Source organism: Pseudorasbora parva, chromosome 13, assembly GCF_024679245.1.
Source record: "Pseudorasbora parva isolate DD20220531a chromosome 13, ASM2467924v1, whole genome shotgun sequence".
Lineage (NCBI taxonomy): Eukaryota > Metazoa > Chordata > Actinopteri > Cypriniformes > Gobionidae > Pseudorasbora > Pseudorasbora parva.
This window is the reverse complement of record NC_090184.1, coordinates 1,805,047-1,827,546: the sequence shown is the minus strand read 5'-3', so window position 1 is coordinate 1,827,546 and position 22,500 is coordinate 1,805,047. Positions and strand designations below refer to the sequence as shown.

Here is a 22,500-nt window from a genome sequence, read left to right as displayed (position 1 = left end):
GTTCGGATTTTCTGACCTATTAAAGGTGCACTATGCAGCTTTCCGTCCACTAGAGGGCGCCTATTCAAAACAAATCGTAGTTTGATGACGCAAAGTGTGAGCGCAGCATCTTGGGAGATGTGGTCTTCTCATCACAGCCGGTGGGAAATAGGACTCGGGCAGAAATCACGTTCATGCATGCGGTTATTAACGTTACTGTAGAGAAGCAGAGCAGGACCGAGTGTTATGGACCTGAGCAAAGCTGCTGGAGCGATTGTTAAACACACACACGGCTCGCGAACACCGGGACTTTTATTATGACGGGACGGGACACATTCGCCGAGCGCCTGCACAGATCCGCTCTTCCGGTTATGATTTTGAGTTAATATAGCTCTGTTTATCATATTAGATACATTTAAGTGTGTTTAAAACGATGTTATGACGTTACTCCGTGCGTTCACTTGTTCACACTGCTAAGAGTAAAGCGCTCCTGCCAAATAAAAGCCGAAACCGAGGGTAGCGCAGATATGACGCCATTGACAGGCGACCCCCTCAAATGCAATGCTGAAACGTCCCTGTCCTCAGTTAAAATAGCAATTTTCTCACAATTTACAAATAGTTGGAAACTTCTGGGATATTGTAGGTACTCAACTGAACAAAATATATAACACCGGCCTAGTGGTTTTTGGATATTTTACTGCAAAAATACTACATAGTGCACCTTTAAGCCTCGATAGCTCAGCTGGGACAGATTTGACCTTGCCATGCTGAAAGCTCGGGAACGAATCCCGTGAAAAACAGGTCATGATAAAAGAGCTCAAAGACGAGCTCAAAACACAAGATAACATGACACGGATACAATCTTATTTTTATCACATTTGCTTTTGTTAACACTATCAGGTAGGTTTAGGGTTTAGTGTGGGTATACGTTAAAAAACCAACGTAACCAGATTCACGCATATCTGTTCCGGAAAAAAACTAAGCTTTTAGCGCCACCCAGTGGACATTTCACTTTAAAACCGTCGCGATATGTACCTGTTGGTACGTATTTTGAGGTTTGCAAAAATGTTGCCACAGATACGTTTTTCCAATGAGACCAGGCTGATAAAAAAGTATCACAGGTTATGAAAATATATCCGTCAGCAGAACTGTCCAACACTCATCTGAGAATGATTTCTGAAGGATCATGATCACTGAAGACTGGAGGAACCATCCTGAACATTCAGCTCTGAGCACACAAATAAATCAGCATTTACAGTATTGAAAACCAATTATTTTAAATTGTAATAATATATCACAACATTACAAACAAATCTGTATCTTTGATCAAATAAATGCAGGCTTGATGAGCAGAAGAAACTTCTTTCAAAAACATTATTAATACACTCTAAAAAATGCTGGGTTAAAAACAACCCAAGTTGGGTTGAAACTGCACCGACCCAACAATTGGGTTGTTTTAACCCAATGGTTGAGTTGTTTTAACCCAATGGTTGAGTTGTTTTAACCCAATGGTTGAGTTGTTTTAACCCAATGGTTGAGTTGTTTTAACCCAATGGTTGAGTTGTTTTAACCCAATGGTTGAGTTGTTTTAACCCAATGGTTGAGTTGTTTTAACCCAATGGTTGAGTTGTTTTAACCCAATGGTTGAGTTGTTTTAACCCAATGGTTGAGTTGTTTTAACCCAGTGGTTGGGTTAAATGTTGCTTAAGACAACCCAATTGTTGGGTCGGTGCAGTTTCAACCCAAATTGGGTTGTTTTTAACCCAGCATTTTTTAGAGTGTAGTAATGTGTCCAAACGTTTGGCCTGTGCTGTACACTGACCTCAGAAGCCGCCGATATGATGAAGTGTTCATATGTAGGGTTAGTGCTGTGAAATGTATTGTTTATCTGCATGTATTTGTCATCAAGACTGTCGAGACAAACGCTTCTGCAAACGGTCATGCAAATGCTGAAGCGCTCGTGGCAGTTCTGTGAGCTGTAGAAGAGATGAAAAAGGAGAACGGTAATTAGACTGCATGAAACGTCTCACATATGCCTTTATTAGTGTGGTGTTTCTGAGTTCATTACCGCCTCTATGGTCTCATGGCTTTGGGCTACAACATGCACCGAGAAAAATGCTCTTCTTACTCAGTATTTCTGTCTTGTTTCTAGTCCAAACATCCAAAAACTCTTAAAACAAGAAGTATTTACTAGACCAGCAAAAGTAATTGTCTTGTTTTAGGGAATAATAACTCAAATGAAGAGAGTTTTTGCTTGAAATAAGATAAATAATCTGCCAATGGGGTGAGAGAAATAATCTTAATTCAAACAGAAAACAAGATTATTTCTCTCACCCCATTGCCAGATTATTTATCTTATTTTGAGCAAAAACTCTCTTCATTTGAGTTATTATTCCCTAAAACAAGACAATAATTTTTACTTGTCTAATGTTTCTTAATGGACTAGAAACAAGCTTTTTTTGCAGTGTGCTGTCAAATCACACTCGCCCCTCAGTTGTAAACATTACCTAAAGTCGTGTGTTCAGTAATACACTTACAGTAGGAGTCAATGTACAAATGTAAGTATTGGGGAAATATTTGTCACTTACTGATAGGCATGTGCCGATATCAATTTTTCATGTTGCGATTAATTGATGAAGTTTTATCACGATATACGATATTATCACGATATTGAAATAAGTTGCAAAAAAAAGTGTTGCCATAGCATAACAGCTTTAAGAACTATTTTTGTAAGAACAAAAATAACAGAATGCTTAAATACAATAATGCACCAAAAATATATACAGCTCTGGAAAAAAATTAAGAGACCCCTCATTGAGAAATCAATGTTAAGTGGTCTCTTGATTTTTTTCAGAGCTGTAAAAGTACAATTTTCAAACAGATTAAATTGCAAAAAAATTAGGCTATAAAGAACAACAGGTAACAAATTACAATAAGGTCTCATTAATGCATTAACTAAGATTGAGCAATAGCTACATTTGGTACAGAAAGTATAATGTTTTTGTTAATGTTAGTTAAGAAATACTGATCATTGTTAGTTTTATCTTAGGTCCATTAACAAAGTTATTTTGATTTTAATGTTATTAAACAGTAACTAAGAAATTAACATAGAATGATTCATTCTTTATAAGTATTTTTCATTGTCAGTTTGGTAATAATGAATTAACATGTGAACTAATGAAGTCGTATGTCTCAAAGTTTTACTGAACAATAACAGAACGTTCCAATTATTAAGGTAATGTTGTAGTCCAGATTAAAACATAAAAATGTTTAAGTTTGAAAATAAATAGCCTATTAAGTATTTGGTGCTGTGATGAACAACATTGAGATTACAAAAACGAATGGATGTTTTAAAAACTACACTTGGTTTTTGTTTGTTTGCTGGTTTCCGGGGTAACCGCTGCATTCTGCAGTTCATCAGCGCCCTCTGCTGTCACTGAGCGGCACTTCAGCAGCGCGTCTCCTTCACCGGTTCATCAGCGCCCTCTGCTGTCACTGAGCGGCACTTCAGCAGCGCGTCTCCTTCACCGGTTCATCAGCGCCCTCTGCTGTCACTGAGCGGCACTTCAGCAGCGCGTCTCCTTCACCCGTTCAGTCATGTGCAAACGCACGTTGGGCTTGTTTATATCTGAGCATCCCTTTGACGCAGAATACAGCGGTGTGGAGCATTTATACGGTTGATGGGCAAAGTATTCTTGAATGCATTATAAAAAAATTATAAATTGTTAATAAATTATTATTTACGATATTTTAAAGTGCCCACGATAACAATATGGTGGATATTCATTATCGTGATAAATCGCATTATCGAAAATCGGCACATGTCTACTTACTGACTTGCCTTGATCATCTACAGCAAAGATGGATGACACCGAACAATGATCAGTCACATCTAAATATAGCTGCGAGCAGCACTTATCGGGGTTCAAGCACTTTAAGGCCTTTAAGCACATTCGTAAAAAGTTATTGTTTTATTTAGCAAGCATGTAACCTCGAAGATCACTGATGGAAAAGGCCATTTACAGCCAAAACAGGCAATGTAGTAGTTTTAAAGCTTTTTATCAGTTATTGAGGTCGAGACAACCTAGGTCTAGTTCGTAAAAAAGTAGATATTTGAAATAATCGCCAATATTTAACGAACGTTTCGATTGACAGCGGTGATCCTAGAGGCAAAGTTGCTCAGAATGGGTGGGTCCGCTCTCTCAGAATTAGTTTTTATTGGAGTAACGTTAGATGAGATGTTTCAGTAAATACAAATATACCGCCGTTTACTAAACGATTGACTGGGTCAGACTAAATTACAGACATCAGTGAGTTATTAACCGTGGCTGTAGTGTAGCGGTAAGAGACGCATGACATCAAGTTTAGACACAAAACGATCAGAGGTTCGAATCCGGCTTTAGCTGAACTCGCTCTACTCCCTTTTCTCATCACATATCAGATCAGGAAGGCGTTTATTTTCATTAAAAAAATGGAGAAAATATTAGAAAAGTGGAAATAAAGTGCCTAACGTGTTTATTAATAAGTGTTTCTCGGTTAGGGGTAGGTGAACAGACATGTGCTGAATTAGAGACCATAAAAGTGAGTGGGTCCAACATCATTGGTCGTAAAAAGTGGGTGGGTATAACCCACACAAAATGGTTCAGACACCCATGGGAATGAATGTCATGAAAAATCACATGATATGCAATCCTTTACGCTTATGAAAAATATGACGGCGCCCCCTGGTGGCCGATTACTTTTGAGTTTCTCACAGACCTCTAGTGCTGTGAGTCAAACAGGCCCAGCGAGTTTTATTTCCGATCGGCCTCCGTTAAAGGGATAGTTCACTTTGAAATTAAATTGTGTTTTAGCTTCCCTCATGGGCATCCGAGATGTAGGAGTATTTGGTTCCCCAGTAGTTTGAATTTTGATCATTTTAGGTCAAACCGTTCTTGTCTGTGCCTCACATAATGCAGGTTTATGGTCACCACCTCAAAGAGCAGACACAGAGAAGTCCAAATGAAACAATCCCCCATCGGAAGTACACACTGATGGCCTAAGACACGAAACGAGCCGTTTGTGTGAGAAAACCAACAGTATTTATATCGTTTTTACCTCTTGTACACCACTACGTCCGACTGATCCGAGGGCGTGCGTGCATGTTTCCTGTTGAGACATTCACGCGTTCTGGCTTTAGTCTGCGCAAGTGCGGAAAAGAAAAAAAGAAACAAAACAAGTAGGCGAGAGATATAACCCAAGTCCTGATAACCATAGATATCCATAATAAAGGCTAGATGTCTCGTGCGCGCTGTTGGCCAATGGAGGTCGCCGTCCGCAACTGGCGGCCATCTTGTCACAGGCAGCTCGCTCACTCGTAACAGTGTGTTTTAATGGTGCATGTACTTTTAAATAACCATAACTTGCTCAATTTTCAACCGATTTTCAAACTGTTTCGTTTGTTATAAACGTCAGAGATGTAGTTATGCCACTACATACTTATGAATAATTATAACCATGGACTTCAATATGAAAGTAACATTGAACAGAACAGATAGGTGCAATGAATATAAACACACACACAAGGTATTTATGTTAAATCAATATATAGGCTACTAAAACTGTGTACCGAATGGCAACATGAGAAATTATATATATTTATACACATATACAGCTCTGATTTTTTTTTTCCAGAGCCAGCTATAGCTATATATATATATATATACACTTATATAATAAGAATATCACTATTATAATAAAATAATTTAAAAAAAAATGCAAACTAAGTTTATTTTAACTAGACAAAAGATTGTTTGTCATAAAATCGTTATTGGTATACACAAGCTGCACACAACTATACACAAGTATAATATACACAAGCTGCACGATTAAGTTGTTTATCGAAACGAAAAGCTGCCATTTCAACGTGTTAAAGCATCCAGATTTGTAGCCATGTTAATAACGTTTGTGAGAAACCAAACCATTTGTAAATCCGTCAAGATTTGAGCGAGATAAGAGTATTTATGTTCGTACAGATCACTCATCTTACATCAGGTTCCACAGAGCCCGACAGAAAGCTTGCCTGTGACAAGATGGCCGCCGGTGATGCCGATGGAGACTCCGCCGTAAGACATCTAGCCTTTATTATGGATATCTATGCTGATAACTCTCAATGTCAGAGCGGGCCAGAATAAAAGCCTACCCGTAACTTGGCTTGTATAGCTGATGACTGTAGTAAACACACTGGAGTTGGCTGAAGATGTTGATAATATCATCATATTCTGTAGTTCACTTTTATGTGTTAAGTGTTATGGCGTCCTGTCATCTTTGTCGTGTTTCCTCCTTAAATGTGTCATAAATGGCAGTTTAGCCATGTTTTAATAACACAAAAAGCAGCTGCTAGTTGGAATCGAATTCAGATATTGCTGCGAAGTAAACCATAATATCATTACTGGGGTGACGTAATTGAAGAGACGAATTAGCATATTTTTATTAATATTAGAATAGAGTTCTAATGCATGACAAAATAAATCACATCTAAAATAATTAATGAATTTAAATAATAAATAAATAATAATTAATTAAAATAAATAAATAATTATAATTAGCTATATATAATAAAATAAATAATTAATTAATAACATATTTAGTTGGATCTGATAGGATGGGCAAGCTGTCAATCTGGAGCTACGCTAGTGTCCCAATCTAACGCATGTTAAACCATTAACCCCTGTGGTAATGTGCCCTGTCTAAAATATAAATTCTTGGGATTTAAAATGAGAATCGATTAAAATCGAGAAATTAGTTCTTTGTCAGTTTCTGGTCAAATCCATGGCATCTCATACTCATCGTGTTTTTGTGCTTCTTTCTGTAGATTTGCACTCCTGTGGATCTGTAGAGCATCCTAAGACAAAGAAGACCCCGCCCCCTCCCAGGCCATGCCCCGCCCACCTCACACAGAGGCCACGCCCCTTCCCCTCAGCCACGCCCCCTCCGCCCAGAGCACAGAAACCACACGGTATTATATTTTACTCTTGTTTCTTACCTGCAGTCCTACAAACGAATGAATGTCTTTATTCGTCCTATTTCTGGTTTTCCACCATACATGTGTGTTTGCATTATGTGTGAACTCTTTTTGTGGCTTTCACATAGTGCAAAACAGACAGAGGAAGGAAGTGCACACAGCTAAGACTCTGCTTCCTGAATTCAGCTTGACTTTGTTAATTGCATCATTAATGTTATATTTCACTCATTTCTAATATATGCAACTCATCTAAAAAACACGCAGCAAACTCGTGCTCATTTAGAGCAGTTTATCCGCTCATGCATACACACACTTTCATCTCTTGACTCTGTTGTGTGTGTGTGTGTGTGTGTTTTTGTATCTTGCTCTGTAACCACAGCACTTTTCGCACGCTAATCTCCACTTCCTGTTCTCACTTCAGGAAGCTGACAGTTTTTCGGACAGCTGAAGTATCTCCATCTTACTTTTTTACGCTTAACTGGCTTTCGATTGCTTGTTTGCATGTGACTGTCCTTCGGTGCCGGTGGATTTGGATGGGAATGGAGGGCGAGTCTCTTGGGGTCGAGTTTGTCTGAGCGTTTTTTCTCTGTGTCTGTGTGTGTGTGTGTGTCTCAGTGCCCCCTAAGACTTTGCACCTGTGGGCTCCCCGTCCTCCCCTGAGACCCGGAGTCCCGTCCTCAGGGCCAAAAGTGGGCCGGATCATCCGGAGCTTCCACAACTCCAGGTACGAGATCAAACCAATCTCATTCCACTTTATACGAAGTGTCTTTAACTGCTCTGTACTATCACTTGTTTTTACATTGTACTTGCATTTTAAAAATACATGCATTTCTGTAATTACAATCTCTTAAAGATTAAATATAAAATATCTTAAACTGTGTGTGAAGATGAACGGAGGTCTTACGGGTGTGGAGCGACATTAGGGAGACGAGTTAATGACAGACATTTCATTTTTGGGTGAACTAACCCTTTAACCCTACCCATACCAGCAAACCTGTCCTAACCTCACCCGTATCCACAAGTGTTTCAGCACAATAAGTGTGTACATCAGCGGTCCCCAAACTCTCTCCTGGAGGGCCGCTGTCCTGCCGAGTTTAGCTCTAATCCCAGTCAAACACACCTGAAACAGCTAATCAGTGCCTTTATAGGGCCTAGTAAGACATTGATTAGCTGCTTCAGGTGTTTGATTGGGGTTGGAGCTAAACTCTGCAGGGACCGAGTTTGGGGACCCCTTGTCACGTCACAGACAAGGGAAAAGGGTGCGAGGACTCAAGTGCAGAAAATTATAAATTTATTTATAACAAATAAAACATAAACTCAAAACAAAACCCACGAGGGGGAAAAACACATAATAGAATAATATAAATACAAACTTAAACAAACCAACAGAATCACGGGGAGGACGGAAGACGCAGACATTACACAAGGATCCAACACAGACTGACAAACACAAGGAGATATAAAGGGAACAAACAAGGCAGATAATGAGGGAGAACAGGTGGGGCAAATTAACCAATAATCAGATAACAAGGGGGAGGGAACTGACAGGGACACGAGCACATGCTCCACATAACAAAACCCACAAGTGCACACAAGACAGGACAGGCATGTGACATTACCCCCTCCTTAAGGAGCGGCTACCAGACGCTCCACTAGGGACGGGAGGGACAGACCCGGGCGGGACGGGAGGGACAGACCAGGGAGGGACGGGAGGGACGGGAGGGACGGGAGGGACAGACCAGGGAGGGACGGGAGGGACAGACCAGGGAGGGACGGGAGGGACAGACCAAGGAGGGACGGGAGGGACAGACCAGGGGGGCACGGGAGGGACAGACCAGGGGGGCACGGGAGGGACAGACCAGGGGGGCACGGGAGGGACAGACAAAGAAGGTACAGACAAGGGAGGGGTAAACAAGGGAGGAACGAGGAAAACAAAAAGTTCAGGAGGCCATGGTGGCCCACAAAGTTCGAATGGCCAGGGAGGCCCACCAAGTTCAAGCGGCCGGGGCGGCCCATAGAGTTCAGGCAGCCAGGGCAGTGCGGGTAGAGCAGGGCGCCAGGGAGGCGCGGTGAGAGCAGGGCGCCAGAGAGGCGCGGTGAGTGCAGGGGGCGCCAGGGAGGCGCGGTGAGAGCAGGACGCCTCAGCGGCGCACGGAGAGCAGGACGCCTCAGCGGCGCACGGAGAGCAGGACGCCTCAGCGGCGCACGGAGAGCAGGACGCCTCAGCGGCGCACGGAGAGCAGGACGCCTCAGCGGCGCACGGAGAGCAGGACGCCTCAGCGGCGCACGGAGAGCAGGACGCCTCAGCGGCGCACGGAGAGCAGGACGCCTCAGCGGCGCACGGAGAGCAGGACGCCTCAGCGGCGCACGGAGAGCAGGACGCCTCAGCGGCGCACGGAGAGCAGGACGCCTCAGCGGCGCACGGAGAGCAGGACGCCTCAGCGGCGCACGGAGAGCAGGACGCCTCAGCGGCGCACGGAGAGCAGGACGCCTCAGCGGCGCACGGAGAGCAGGACGCCTCAGCGGCGCACGGAGAGCAGGACGCCTCAGCGGCGCAGGGAGAGCAGGGCGCCTCAGCGGCGCAGGGAGAGCAGGGCGCCTCAGCGGCGCAGGGAGAGCAGGGCGCCTCAGCGGCGCAGGCAGGGCGTTGGGGAAACTTCTCCAGTCCAGCAGTATCCACCGGCACTGGGACCACCGGAATACGATCTGCTGGCATTGGGACCACCGGAACATGATCTGCCGGAACTGGGACCACCGGAACACGATCCACCGGCACAGGGACCACCGGAACACGATCCACCGGAACTGAGACCACCGGCACACGATCCACCGGAACTGGGACCACCGGAACTGCCTCCGGGGCTTCGGATAAAGCCCTGTGCTCCTTCCACGCATGCAGGACTGCCACCACAAAGCATCCCATCACAGCCCTCCAGGCCGTTTCCGGACTCGGGACCACCGGAACGGAGTCCACCGGCACAGGGACCACCGGAACACGATCCACCGGCACAGGGACCACCGGAACACGATCCACCGGCACAGGGACCACCGGAACACGATCCACCGGCACAGGGACCACCGGAACATGATCCACCGGCACAGGGACCACCGGAACACGATCCACCGGCACAGGGACCACCGGAACACGATCCACCGGCACAGGGACCACCGGAACACGATCCACCGGCACAGGGACCACCGGAACACGATCCACCGGCACAGGGACCACCGGAACACGATCCACCGGCACAGGGACCACCGGAACACGATCCACCGGCACAGGGACCACCGGAACACGATCCACCGGCACAGGGACCACCGGAGCACGATCCACCGGCACAGGGACCACCGGAGCACGATCCACCGGCACAGGGACAACCGGAACATGATCCACCGGCACAGGGACCACCGGCGCACGATCCACCGGAACTGGGACCACCGGAGTGGTGGATGACACCCTGTGCTTTTCCCAAGCATGCAGGACTGCCACCACAAACCCTCCCATTACGGCCCTCCAGGCCATGTCTGGACTCGGGATTCCCGGACTCGGGACCCCCGGAACTGGCACCGAGGGAGAACTTCTCTGCTGAGTCCTCATAGTATGGTTGGATCCTTCTGTCACGTCACAGACAAGGGAAAAGGGTGCGAGGACTCAAGTGCAGAAAATTATAAATTTATTTATAACAAATAAAACATAAACTCAAAACAAAACCCACGAGGGGGAAAAACACATAATAGAATAATATAAATACAAACTTAAACAAACCAACAGAATCACGGGGAGGACGGAAGACGCAGACATTACACAAGGATCCAACACAGACTGACAAACACAAGGAGATATAAAGGGAACAAACAAGGCAGATAATGAGGGAGAACAGGTGGGGCAAATTAACCAATAATCAGATAACAAGGGGGAGGGAACTGACAGGGACACGAGCACATGCTCCACATAACAAAACCCACAAGTGCACACAAGACAGGACAGGCATGTGACACCCCTGGGTTACATAGTAAAGTCATCTAGCATAAAATGTAGGGCTGTCCCCGGCTAAGGATTTACACATTCGAATCAGAATTGTCTAATCTCTCTATGGTCGACCGATAGTCGAATCATCTGTGTGTGTGTGTTTGTGTGTGTGTGTGTGTATGTGTGTGTGTGTGTGTGTGTGTGTGTGTGAATGGGTTGGGAGGGGCACCACACTAGTCAGCAAAAGGGTAAAACTATTTTTTTTTTCCTTTACACACTGCACACAGCAACAACTTTTAATAAAGCGACCAAAACTGCCTGCCAATGACAGACGAACTGACAATGGCTTTCTTATTTAGGTTTAAATAAGAGGTAACCCGTATCAGCAAGTGTTTAACTATACAACATCAGCATAATAAGTGTGTGCATAGTAAAGTCATCTAACATAAAGTGTGTAGAATATTTGCTGGGTCTTAAAAAAACTATACAAATTAACTTTCCGATTATGTATAGGCGGTATATGTACATTTTTAATGTTGTCAGCCCAATAAGAAAATTAGGCAGATATATTAATGCTGATACATTAATTCAGCTGAGATATTTCAGATGTGCTCTGTTCGGAAATAAAGAAAAATGGAAAGTACAGTGAAGTCTGTCATATCGGCTACATAAAATCATAATGAGAACATTATAATTGTGTGTTTGGGACATGGCTTTAATGGAGAGACTTTTCTTTTTGCAATCAGGCTCTCAAAAATTATAAAAACATTTGGATATGGATTTAGATTTATCGGCCAACGAATCGTTTATCGCCTGTCAAATATAAAGAATTATCGGTATTGGCCAGGGATGCGTGATATATCGGCCACCATATCGGTATCGGCCAATATATGTTCATTTTTAATGTTCTCGCCCGATAAGAAAATTTGTCAGATATATTAAAGCTGATGAATAATGTATTATTTCCTTCCGCTGAGACACTTGACACTGTCCGACATAATGGTTATGAATTGCTTGAAATATTATTTGAATCACTTCAAAAAAGGAAAATATGCTTACGTCTGTCATATTGGCTTCATAAAGTCATCATGAGAACATCATAATTGTGTGTTTGGGACAGGGATTTAATGGTGAGACTTTTGTTTTTGCAATCAGGCTTTAAAAGAGTATATAAAAATTTGGATTTGGATTCATCAGCCGATATATATATCGGTTATCGGCTGTCAAATATAAAGAGTTATTGGTTATTGGTATCGGTTAGAAATGCTCAATATATCAGCCACTGCCATCAGTATCGGCTTATATATGTTCATTTTTAATGTTCTCGGCCAGATAAGTAAATGTAGATGATATATTAAAGCCGATAAATAATGTGTTATTTCCTTCACACTTCAGATGCTCATTGTTCACTGTGATGGTTATGAATTCCTATGGAAAATGATCAGAATCACTTATAATTGTGTTTGAGACATGGATTGAAATGGTGATATTTTTGTGTTGGTAATCAGGCTCTCAAAAAGCACATAAATATTTGGATTTATCGGCAGATATGTCGGTTATCGGCTTTCAAATATAAAGAACTATCGGTTATCGGTATGGGCCAAAATGTTCATATCAGTGCATCCCTACTTATCAAAAATACCAGTCGTGTGTTTAATGAGTATATATAATGATGAATCTATTGTGTTATGTAGTTTTAACACTTTCCACAACTCAACTGGTCTGAATTATGACACTCTCGTCCCTTTAGAGCTGCTTTAGTTTGAATTTGTCTCATATATAGGATGTTTTCATCATTGATTCTGTTTTTTTCTATAGAAATAAAGCTGACTTGGGTTAAGTTTATCATCAAATACTTACATTTAACCAGATACCTCAATCATTTAGAGTACTGCAGACAGTTACCAATACTAAACATCAACAGAATCCATCTCTACTGTGTAGATGTGGAACAGAAGCTGCATGTATTTACACGACACTGTAAAAGCCTTTATAAAGCGGCTCATTACAGGGGAGGGCGGAAATATCATGACACATCATTGTTGAATATCGCTCTTCATATTGTAATAATGGTTATTATTGTCAATTAAAAGAGTATAAAAAGGATTTATAAGTTAGTCACGCACTGAACAAAAAATAGTTTTCAGTTGGATTCTGCATGACTGATGACAAATCTAAATGCCTCTGATTGGCCAATGCCTTCATGCGCTCATGCACTGATTGGTTAAAACACGGAACACTGAAAAAAAGTGTAATGTTTGATGCATCGTCGACACTTTTCACATTTCACTTTAATCCCAATGGTTATAATTACTTTAGTTTGATTGTGCAGAGGCATCCTTACCCTCTTGTCTTGCATTTGGAGGCATTTTTGTGTATTATTATTTGTCCATCCCCTTTTACACAATCAAATTAGTTGGGTAACACTTTACAGTAAGGTTACATTTGTTAATATTATATTAGCTAACATACGGAAGCATTTATTATTCTAAGTTAATGTTAATTTCAATATTTACTAATACATTATTAAACTCAAAAGTTGTATGTGTTAATATTATTTAAAGGACTAAACCTGACATGAAGTAACAATGAACAGTTGTGTTTTTATTAATAACGTTAGCAACGATTAATAACTACCATACCAAATGTAGGGTTACACTTTATTTTCCAGTGGTTTTATTACAGTGTAATTAAGTACTGAGTTATATTAATGAGCTATGTACTTACTTTAGGGTTAGGTTTAGGGGTTAGTTGCATGCAATTATGCATAATTTATAGTTATTACTATAGTAACTACATGTAACGTATGTAACAAGAACATTGTAAAATAAAGTGTTACCCAAATGTGTTGCTATGGGGCCTAATGGGACCTTATTGTAAAGTGTTAATGGCCATTCACCCCAAGAGCTATAACTATAAAGATAACTATAACTTTATTAGGTGACACTTTATTTCACATCTTACTTGTGCTTTCGATAGTAAGATCAGTAAATTATGCATAATAACAAGCAACCAAACCATAACCCTAATTATATATTAAGTTATTTTTATAATTACACTGTAACACGGACACCTTAAAAGCGATAAAGGCATAGTTTACCCAAAAATGAAAATTCTGTCATGATTTACTCGTCCTCATGTTGTTCCAAACCTGTATGAGTTTCTGCTAAACACAAAAGAAGATATTTTGAAGAATGTGTGTAACCAAGCAGGGAGAGCAACCATTCACTGCTAGGTTACACACATTCTTCTAAATATCTTCTGTTGTGTTCAGCAGAAACTCATACAGGTTTGGAACAACATGAGGGCGTGGAAATCATGACAGAATTTTCATTTTTGGGTGAACTATCCCTTTAAGTGTAACCCTATATTATCGGCAACACCAAACATGATATATTTATTATAAGCGCTGCAATTCGCTGTCGTCTGTCGCTTTAAATGCTCGCGCTCGATTCTGATTGGCTGTTAAAGTGATTCCAAGGATTTATGTGCTTCTTAAAAACGTCAAAAAAGATGCTAAACCTTGTGCTTTTACACCATCTCTGTGATTGTTCTTTTATCTTTTAAGGTTTCCGATTCTGGGTCTCCAGCGAAGGAGCACCATGGATTCTCCGGCTGTTCAGCAGTCGGACGCCACCAACCCACCTCCGGCCACACAGGATTCTGGGAACTTTGACGCCGTGGATGGACTTGTGTTTAAACCTAGTGAGATCTCAGAGCTTTTGGGATTTTCCAGCTCAAACTCTTTCCAAACAAACTCGGCGAATGACGTCGAAATTGCAGACGGACTTCAAGAAGAGCATAAGAAGCGTTCCAGCAGTGGAGTGGAGAGTAGTCACAGCGAGTGTAAGGATGTAGCGGAGCCGGCACAGAATCACGGGGCCACGGAATCCAGCGGGAAGATCCCGAACCGGGACAGCGGCATCGACAGTCCCTCCTGCGGGGTGGAGGGCGAGGGCTTCCCCAATGAGGAGCCTATCGAGGAGGAGGAGGACAGGAACGACAGCATCGCCACGGAGACCGAGAGCATGTCATGCACCGCCGCCACCGCCGGGAACAAGCGGGATTCGACGCAGGACGAAGATAGCGACCTGGACGAGGGCAGCGGAGAAGATCCCGAAAACCTGGATCTCAGAGTAAGAGCACATGCACAGCCTATTTAAACACACATTAATAATCCAGACATCAGTTACACGATCAGTAGAATATAATGAATATATATATATATAAAAAAAAAGAATAACAAGTAAAAATATAGACTACTACAAACAATCAACCAACACAGAAAACTGAACAGAAAACAGAGCTGATGGTGAACGGAAAATATAATGAATATATAGGCTAATATAGTGAATATATAGGCTAATATAGTGAATATATAGGCTAATATAGTGAATATATAGGCTAATATAGTGAATATATAGGCTAATATAGTGAATATATAGGCTAATATAGTGAATATATGGGCTAATATAGTGAATATATAGGCTGATATAGTGAATATATAGGCTGATATAGTGAATATATAGGCTAATATAGTGAATATATAGGCTAATATAGTGAATATATAGGCTAATATAGTGAATATATGGGCTAATATAGTGAATATATAGGCTAATATAGTGAATATATAGGCTGATATAGTGAATATATAGGCTAATATAGTGAATATATAGGCTAATATAGTGAATATATAGGCTAATATAGTGAATATATAGGCTAATATAGTGAATATATAGGCTAATATAGTGAATATATAGGCTAATAGAGTGAATATATAGGCTAATATAATGAATATATAGGCTAATATAGTGAATATATAGGCTGATATAGTGAATATATAGGCTAATATAGTGAATATATAGGCTGATATAGTGAATATATAGGCTGATATAGTGAATATATAGGCTGATATAGTGAATATATAGGCTAATATAGTGAATATATAGGCTAATATAGTGAATATATAGGCTAATATAGTGAATATATAGGCTAATATAATGAATATATAGGCTAATATAGTGAATATATAGGCTGATATAGTGAATATATAGGCTAATATAGTGAATATATAGGCTAATATAGTGAATCTATAGGCTAATATAGTGAATATATAGGCTAATATAGTGAATATATAGGCTAATATAGTGAATATATAGGCTAATATAGTGATTATATAGGCTGATATAGTGAATATATAGGCTAATATAGTGAATATATAGGCTAATAAAGTGAAGCAGACTGATGTTTGCATGCTCTTTTCATAACACACTCTTGTTGATTTGAGATATGAAGCTTGAGTGTGTTCGGAGTCGGCCTCACTGAAGTGTTGAGCAATGGGTCGCGGTGACTACACACAGCCGTCTACATTATTTATTCCGCACAGATTGTGTCATTGTGCCTTCGCCTCGACTGTGAAGGATCTTAGAAAGCACATGTTTGGCTGAGTCTGTGTGTGTGTGTGTGTGTGTGTGTGTGTGTGTGTGTGTGTGTGTGTGTGTGTGTGTCTAAATGTCTCGTGCTGTCATGCATCAGTTGTGTGTCAGAGACGTGAGGAAGTGAACATTTTAAGTAGTGTTGCATTTCCGTGGAGGTTACACATTCTGATTGTGTGTGTGTGTGTGTGTGTGTGTGTGTGTGTGTGTGTGTGTGTGTGTGTGTGTGTGTGTGTGTGTGTGTGTGTGTTCATTGACCAGAGACGATGGAAAGCGCCGGTTGGTTGGTGCACGTGTGTCTATTAATATGAGCGCGTTTGGTTGTGACACACACTTTTAAACTCAGTATATTTCAGAGTTCACAGAGTTCATTTATTAATTATTTTTTCCTTCTAAGTTGTTTCTAGCTGTAGTGAAAAAATTGTTGCACGCACACACTCACTCATGCTACACACTTACTCTCACACACTCACTCTACACACACACACACACACACACACACACACACACACACACACACACACACGCATGCACGCACATGTCGCACGCACACACACACACACACACACACACACACACACACACACACACACACACACACACACACACACACTCTCTCTCTTTCTTTCTGACACACTATCACACACAAGCACATGCTCATTCTACACCACAAACACACACGCACGCACACACACGTTCTACACCACACACACACACACACTTTCTCTACACCAGAAGTGGACAAACTACACGACTTCATTACTTGAGTAAAAGTACTACTGGTCAAATATTACTCCGTTACGAGTGAAAGTTGTAAAAACAGATTTTTACAGTAAAAGTACAGAAGTATTTGTTTTCAAAAGTAAATGTCCTTCTTTATGTCGCCGCATTATTGTATTCTAGTTGTGTAAATGCACATTATGCCATCATAGTTTAAGCCAGTCAGTGACGCTCCATCTGACACACTAGCAGACGACTAACTTAAACTCATTTAAATACTTGTAGAAAAGTTACAAAGCTCTTTATAAAGCTGCTGTCACTTTAAGGCCGAATGCACGGATCCAATACACTGATACACATCTGATATTCTCACACTGTTCACCTTCACTGAAGACAGAATCAACTTTGTTTATGTGAATCCTCCACTAAATGAGCATTTGGACATCCGTCTTCTTCCATTTTGCTCTAAACTATAAATCAGTGTTTAATAAATGCTGTGAAATCATTGAACTTCACGAGACTCTACAAGAGTGATTCCTGAAAGCCTTTCTGCAAAAACCCAAACACCTTTTAAAGAAGAAAAAAATCATCACTGACTTTCAAAGCTGCGACAGAAACGACTTTCCACTTCGAGGACCTTGATAGAAATGTAGTGGAGTAAAGAGGACGATATTTGTCTTTCAGATGGAGTGAAGTTAAAGTCAGAAGATTACAGAAAAAATAATACTCCAGTAAAGCACAGAGACTCAAACAGTGAACTGAAGTACAGGACTCGAGTAAATGAGCTGAGATACTGTCCAGCTCTGCTCTACATTCACACTCACTTGCTCTACATCACACACACACACACACACACACACACGCACGCACGCACGCACGCACGCACGCACGCACACACACACTCTATGGTAGTCAATCGATGTCCGATGATGGCTTCTTCTGTGACTTGTGTGTTCTTTGATGACTGTACAGTCCGGTGCGGGAAGCACACTGTCGTTTACAGACAGGGCATATAAAAATGTCTCCGGATGGTGTTGGGGGTGCGGGAGCAAGCATGGCCGGTTTTCTCTGATGTCTTTTAGACAGGCGAAGTTCAATTCTTCTGTCTTCATAGCTTTGTGCTCTATTCTGACAGAGATGCCGCCAGAGTGTACGGTTTACGGCACTGCTTTCCAGTGATAAGGGGTTCATCCCACACTTCTTAAAGGGTTAGTTCAGCCAGAAATGAAATGTCTGTCATTAACTCCTCTCCCTAATGTCGCTCCACACCCGTAAGACCTCCGTTCATCTTCACACACAGTTTAAGATATTTTATATTTAGTCCGAGAGCGTATGCAAGTGTATGCACACTATACTGTCCATGTCCAGAAAGGGAATAAAAACATCATCACAGTAGTCCATATGAGACATCAGTGGGTTAATTAGAGTCTCTTGAAGCATCCAAAATGTTGCAACATTACACACTAACTGAAGTTTGAAAGATGGAACCGCGAAGAACGGGACCTTTAAAGTCTATTCCTCTCAGACCTAAAAGATGGAAAAATGCCAAAAAGGCATCGTTAAAAATAACTAATCAAGTGTCTAATCCGAATGTTCTTTAGTCTTCTGAAGAGACACAATGGCTTTATGTGATGAATATATTTATCACGACGCTCATACTGTAGTAAACACGGACGTTCAGATGATTGCGTGACGCGCGAAAACAACATGAGGGAGGAAATGCAGAATTAAAAATCTTGGATGAGCTAAACATTCACAGTTTGGGACTAGCGGTCAGTTTCACACACTTTCTTGCCATTAGAGCTGTGACGGATTGCATTGATCATCTGAAGTGTGTGCGCTGCCGGAACGACGCTCCTCAGAGTGAGAGCGCAAACATTATTTAAATCACCAGATCACATTTAGTTTTAGTAGTATGATTATTCAAAGCATTTCAGATGGTTCATTCTTACATACTGCATTAATAGCAGGAGAGGCAGGGCATCGCATGGGGAGAGATGCTGCCTGCGTTGAAAGCGGGAGTAATGCGTGAGGGAAAACATTTTTCAGTGACATTACTGCATTTATTATCTAATTACATAGAATCATATCATACGACTATACATAATGTTGAACATAATGTATCATAATGCAATGGGGGAATATTTGTGGGTCCTGATAATAATACACAAATAATACCAAATAAAAACACACACACACATATAGGGATACATATAATATGGTGAGTTCAGTATCGAGATACATATCGAATCGTGACACGAGTGTATCGTTACACCCCTGCAGCACACACTTCAGAAAAAGAAGCTGGAGCATCAAGCCTCTGTATGCTTGGGGAAGTTAGTTCCTCCAGCACGGTAAGATCAACGGATGCCTTTTGGTTTAATAAGGCAGGGGTTTTCAAACTTTTTGTGTGTGTGGACCACTATTTGTAATCAAAAAATGTTGCGGACCACCTCATAACACATAATAAAATATGTCTACACACAGTCCTGAATTAATCCGCACCTCTAAATAGGCTTACTAGCACTAAAACTCATCACATCAGTCCAACAGGCTTGTCATTTATTACTCAAGCGCGCTAATGCTAAATAGCTTTCGCAGTATTTTCTCTTCACCCTCCTTTTCTTTGTTTTTTTATGATGAATCTGGCTCATAGATGCATCCGACTCGCTGTCAATCTCTTCATTTTTTGTAACTTCCGCCTCTGTCTCTTTTCTCTTCAGAGAACCCGTTGCTATCCACCGATCAATAACGGCGCTAAACTTGAACGTCACGGTCGCGCGCCACTAGTTATCGCACAATAACTTGACAATTTAATACAAATGTTATATCAATTGAAAATGCTCCCCCATCTTTGAACAATACCTATTTGGTCCTTAAAGGGGCGGTGAAACACTCAGTGTCAGTCAATCTCATGTCAATCTTGAGTACCTCTAGAGTAGTATTGCATCCTTCATATCTCCGAAAAGTCTTTAGTTTTATTATATTTATAAAAGAAATATGGGCTGTACCGAGTCTTTCCGGAAAAAACCCGAGCGGCTGGAGGCGTATCGTGTGGGCGGAGCTAAAGAATGACGAGCGCTCAAAGCGGTGACGTCCTCAAGCGTGGAGAAACCCATCGCTATCTCAGCTAATAGATATGATCCAGAATCATTTGGAGGCTGAAATAAACTGAACAGGAGAAGCAGCAGCAGCAGGACGTCCGTCTCTGTGGTATGTACTGTATTTAGTGGCCTGTCAACATTTGTGTGTCTTTACTCGCAGTTTATGAGGACATGATTCGGTTTATGGACTATTGTATGCGACTAAACCTTAGCAGTAGCAAGCAAAACGGTTTAGCACGTCAGAGTCAGACTAGTGTAACGTTATACAAGAACAACAATAGAGTCCGTTAGCGCATCTGAATGACGAAGCACGCGATCGTATCGTTTACTGATGTTTACTCGCGCGACGATAGCCGACAGCACAGACATCTGAAGCAGTTTAACTCACCGGCTGCTTCCAAAGCAGGACCGAACCTTTATCGCTGGGACCGCTCCGTCAGAAACACACTTCTTTGGTATGATTTGGTGAAGTCCTGACAGCAGTGACCGTGGAGATCCACTTTGAGACGCGACTGAAGCGATGTTGTGAAGCTTCCCGTCATTTCTGCGTTCAAATCGGTTCAAATGCAGCGCTGCCTTCCCAGAATGCTGTGCTGAAGTGTTGAAGTCGCTCGACGTCACCCAGAGGAATAAAGTGGAGCGCGGCGCGGACTATAACGACAGAAGTGTTCACGGACGACTGGATCTGCAGCTGAGAGTGTGTATGGGCGTGCATTTCCTCTCTCGCTCTAGTCACGCGCGCGCACCCTACCGGGAGAAGAGCCCGTACGGCCCATACAAGGACCTTCCGCTCTATTAACGTCAAGCCGACCCATACTCGAAAAAAACTCTCCGAAACTTGTGAGAAACCGGAAGGAGTATTTTTGACACAGAAATACTCCATCAAACGTCCAACATTAGTTTTTGAAACTTTGTCTATGTTTAGGATGGGAATCCAAGTCTTTAACAGTGTAAAAAGCTCAGTATGCAGGAAACAGCATTTCACCGCCCCCTTTAATGAGGGTCAGTTCATCAGCTGATCTCAAGGGGCAGATCGAGTAAGATATTGGGCTGTAAATGGCCTTACCTGCATTATAAAAATTATGCATATCATGCTTGTCTGCAGAAGATTGAATCTGCTGGGCCTTGGATATCCAGCACTGATTGTGTGGTTTCCGCAAGGTCCCTTGCGTTGCTTTTCTCTGTCCGTGCCAGACCTTCTTAAGAGATTCAGAAGATGGATTATTAAGGAAGGCTTTATGGGCAATATGCATTTTTTCAAGGAGGGTGGAAATATGTGTGTAATTTTCGTCAAACCGGTCCTGGTTTCTTTTCTTGTGCTTAACAATAGATTCAGCTGCTGCGTCATACAGTGATGAACTTATAGCTCTTCATTCCTGAGAAGAGGCTCAGTGTCCTGAAGTGTCTGAGCAACAGAGCATCGGTAGTTGTAACCTCAAAGATTAAAGATTATTATAAAGATTATGAATCCGCTTGATCCGATTGAACACAAACCCGGAAGAGAAGCCAATGCTGAATAAAGTCGTAGTTTTTGTTATTTTTGGACCCAAATGTATTTTGGATGCTTCAAGAGACTCTAATTAACCCACTGATGTCTCATATGGACTACTGTGATGATGTTTTTATTCCCTTTCTGGACATGGACAGTATAGTGTGCATACACTTGCATACGCTCTCTTGACTAAATATAAAATATCTTAAACTGTGTGTGAAGATGAACGGAGGTCTTACGGGTGTGGAGCGACATTAGGGAGAGGAGTTAATGACAGACATTTCAGTTTTGGCTGAACTAACCCTTTAAGTTTTTACAGAAAGGTTTTCCTTCTTTAATGACGATCTGATGCTGAAGGGTGCGGCCGTAAACATGACGATCCCTCACTCGACAGGTTCACCTTCTTCCCAACACATTCATGCTTTCTCCGGATGAGAGAATCGTTCTTTTCTTCTCTTTCATCACAAATATGCTCCAAAACAAACCTCCCAAACGAAACCGAAGTGTGTGTCCGTCATGACGCAGCGGTTATTCAGACAGCTGGGGCGTTTCAGTGAGGTGTGACAGGAATGATCTTTGTGTCGCTCCGCAGGAGTCGCCCTACACACCTACAGCACACACACACACACCTACAGCACACACACACACACACACACACACACACGCCCTGATACCACACGCCACAAACCGTCACAGAGTTCTCCTGAGAGCTTCTCTATTGTGTTACAGTCCACACACACACACACACACACACACACACACACACACACACACACACCTCTGGTCTTTCCTGTGTT

At 41.9% G+C, this 22,500-nt stretch overlaps 2 protein-coding genes across 4 annotated transcripts in view; both read left to right on the top strand.

Annotated features, from left to right (window-relative positions):
- Window positions 1-22,500, top strand: part of LOC137038398 (sushi domain-containing protein 3) — a 152,493-nt gene that overhangs the window by 71,750 nt on the left and 58,243 nt on the right. The window lies entirely within an intron of this gene.
- The window catches only part of fgd (faciogenital dysplasia), a 72,265-nt gene that overhangs the window by 19,514 nt on the left and 30,251 nt on the right, over window positions 1-22,500 (top strand). For 2 of the 3 annotated variants that reach the window (XM_067412922.1, XM_067412921.1), the window contains exons 2-4: window positions 6,833-6,976; window positions 7,598-7,706; window positions 14,521-15,088. In XM_067412922.1, the coding sequence (XP_067269023.1) occupies window positions 6,833-6,976; window positions 7,598-7,706; window positions 14,521-15,088 (821 nt within the window). The remainder of the gene's footprint in view (window positions 1-6,832; window positions 6,977-7,597; window positions 7,707-14,520; window positions 15,089-22,500) is intronic. The other variant, XM_067412923.1, reaches the window with a different exon arrangement.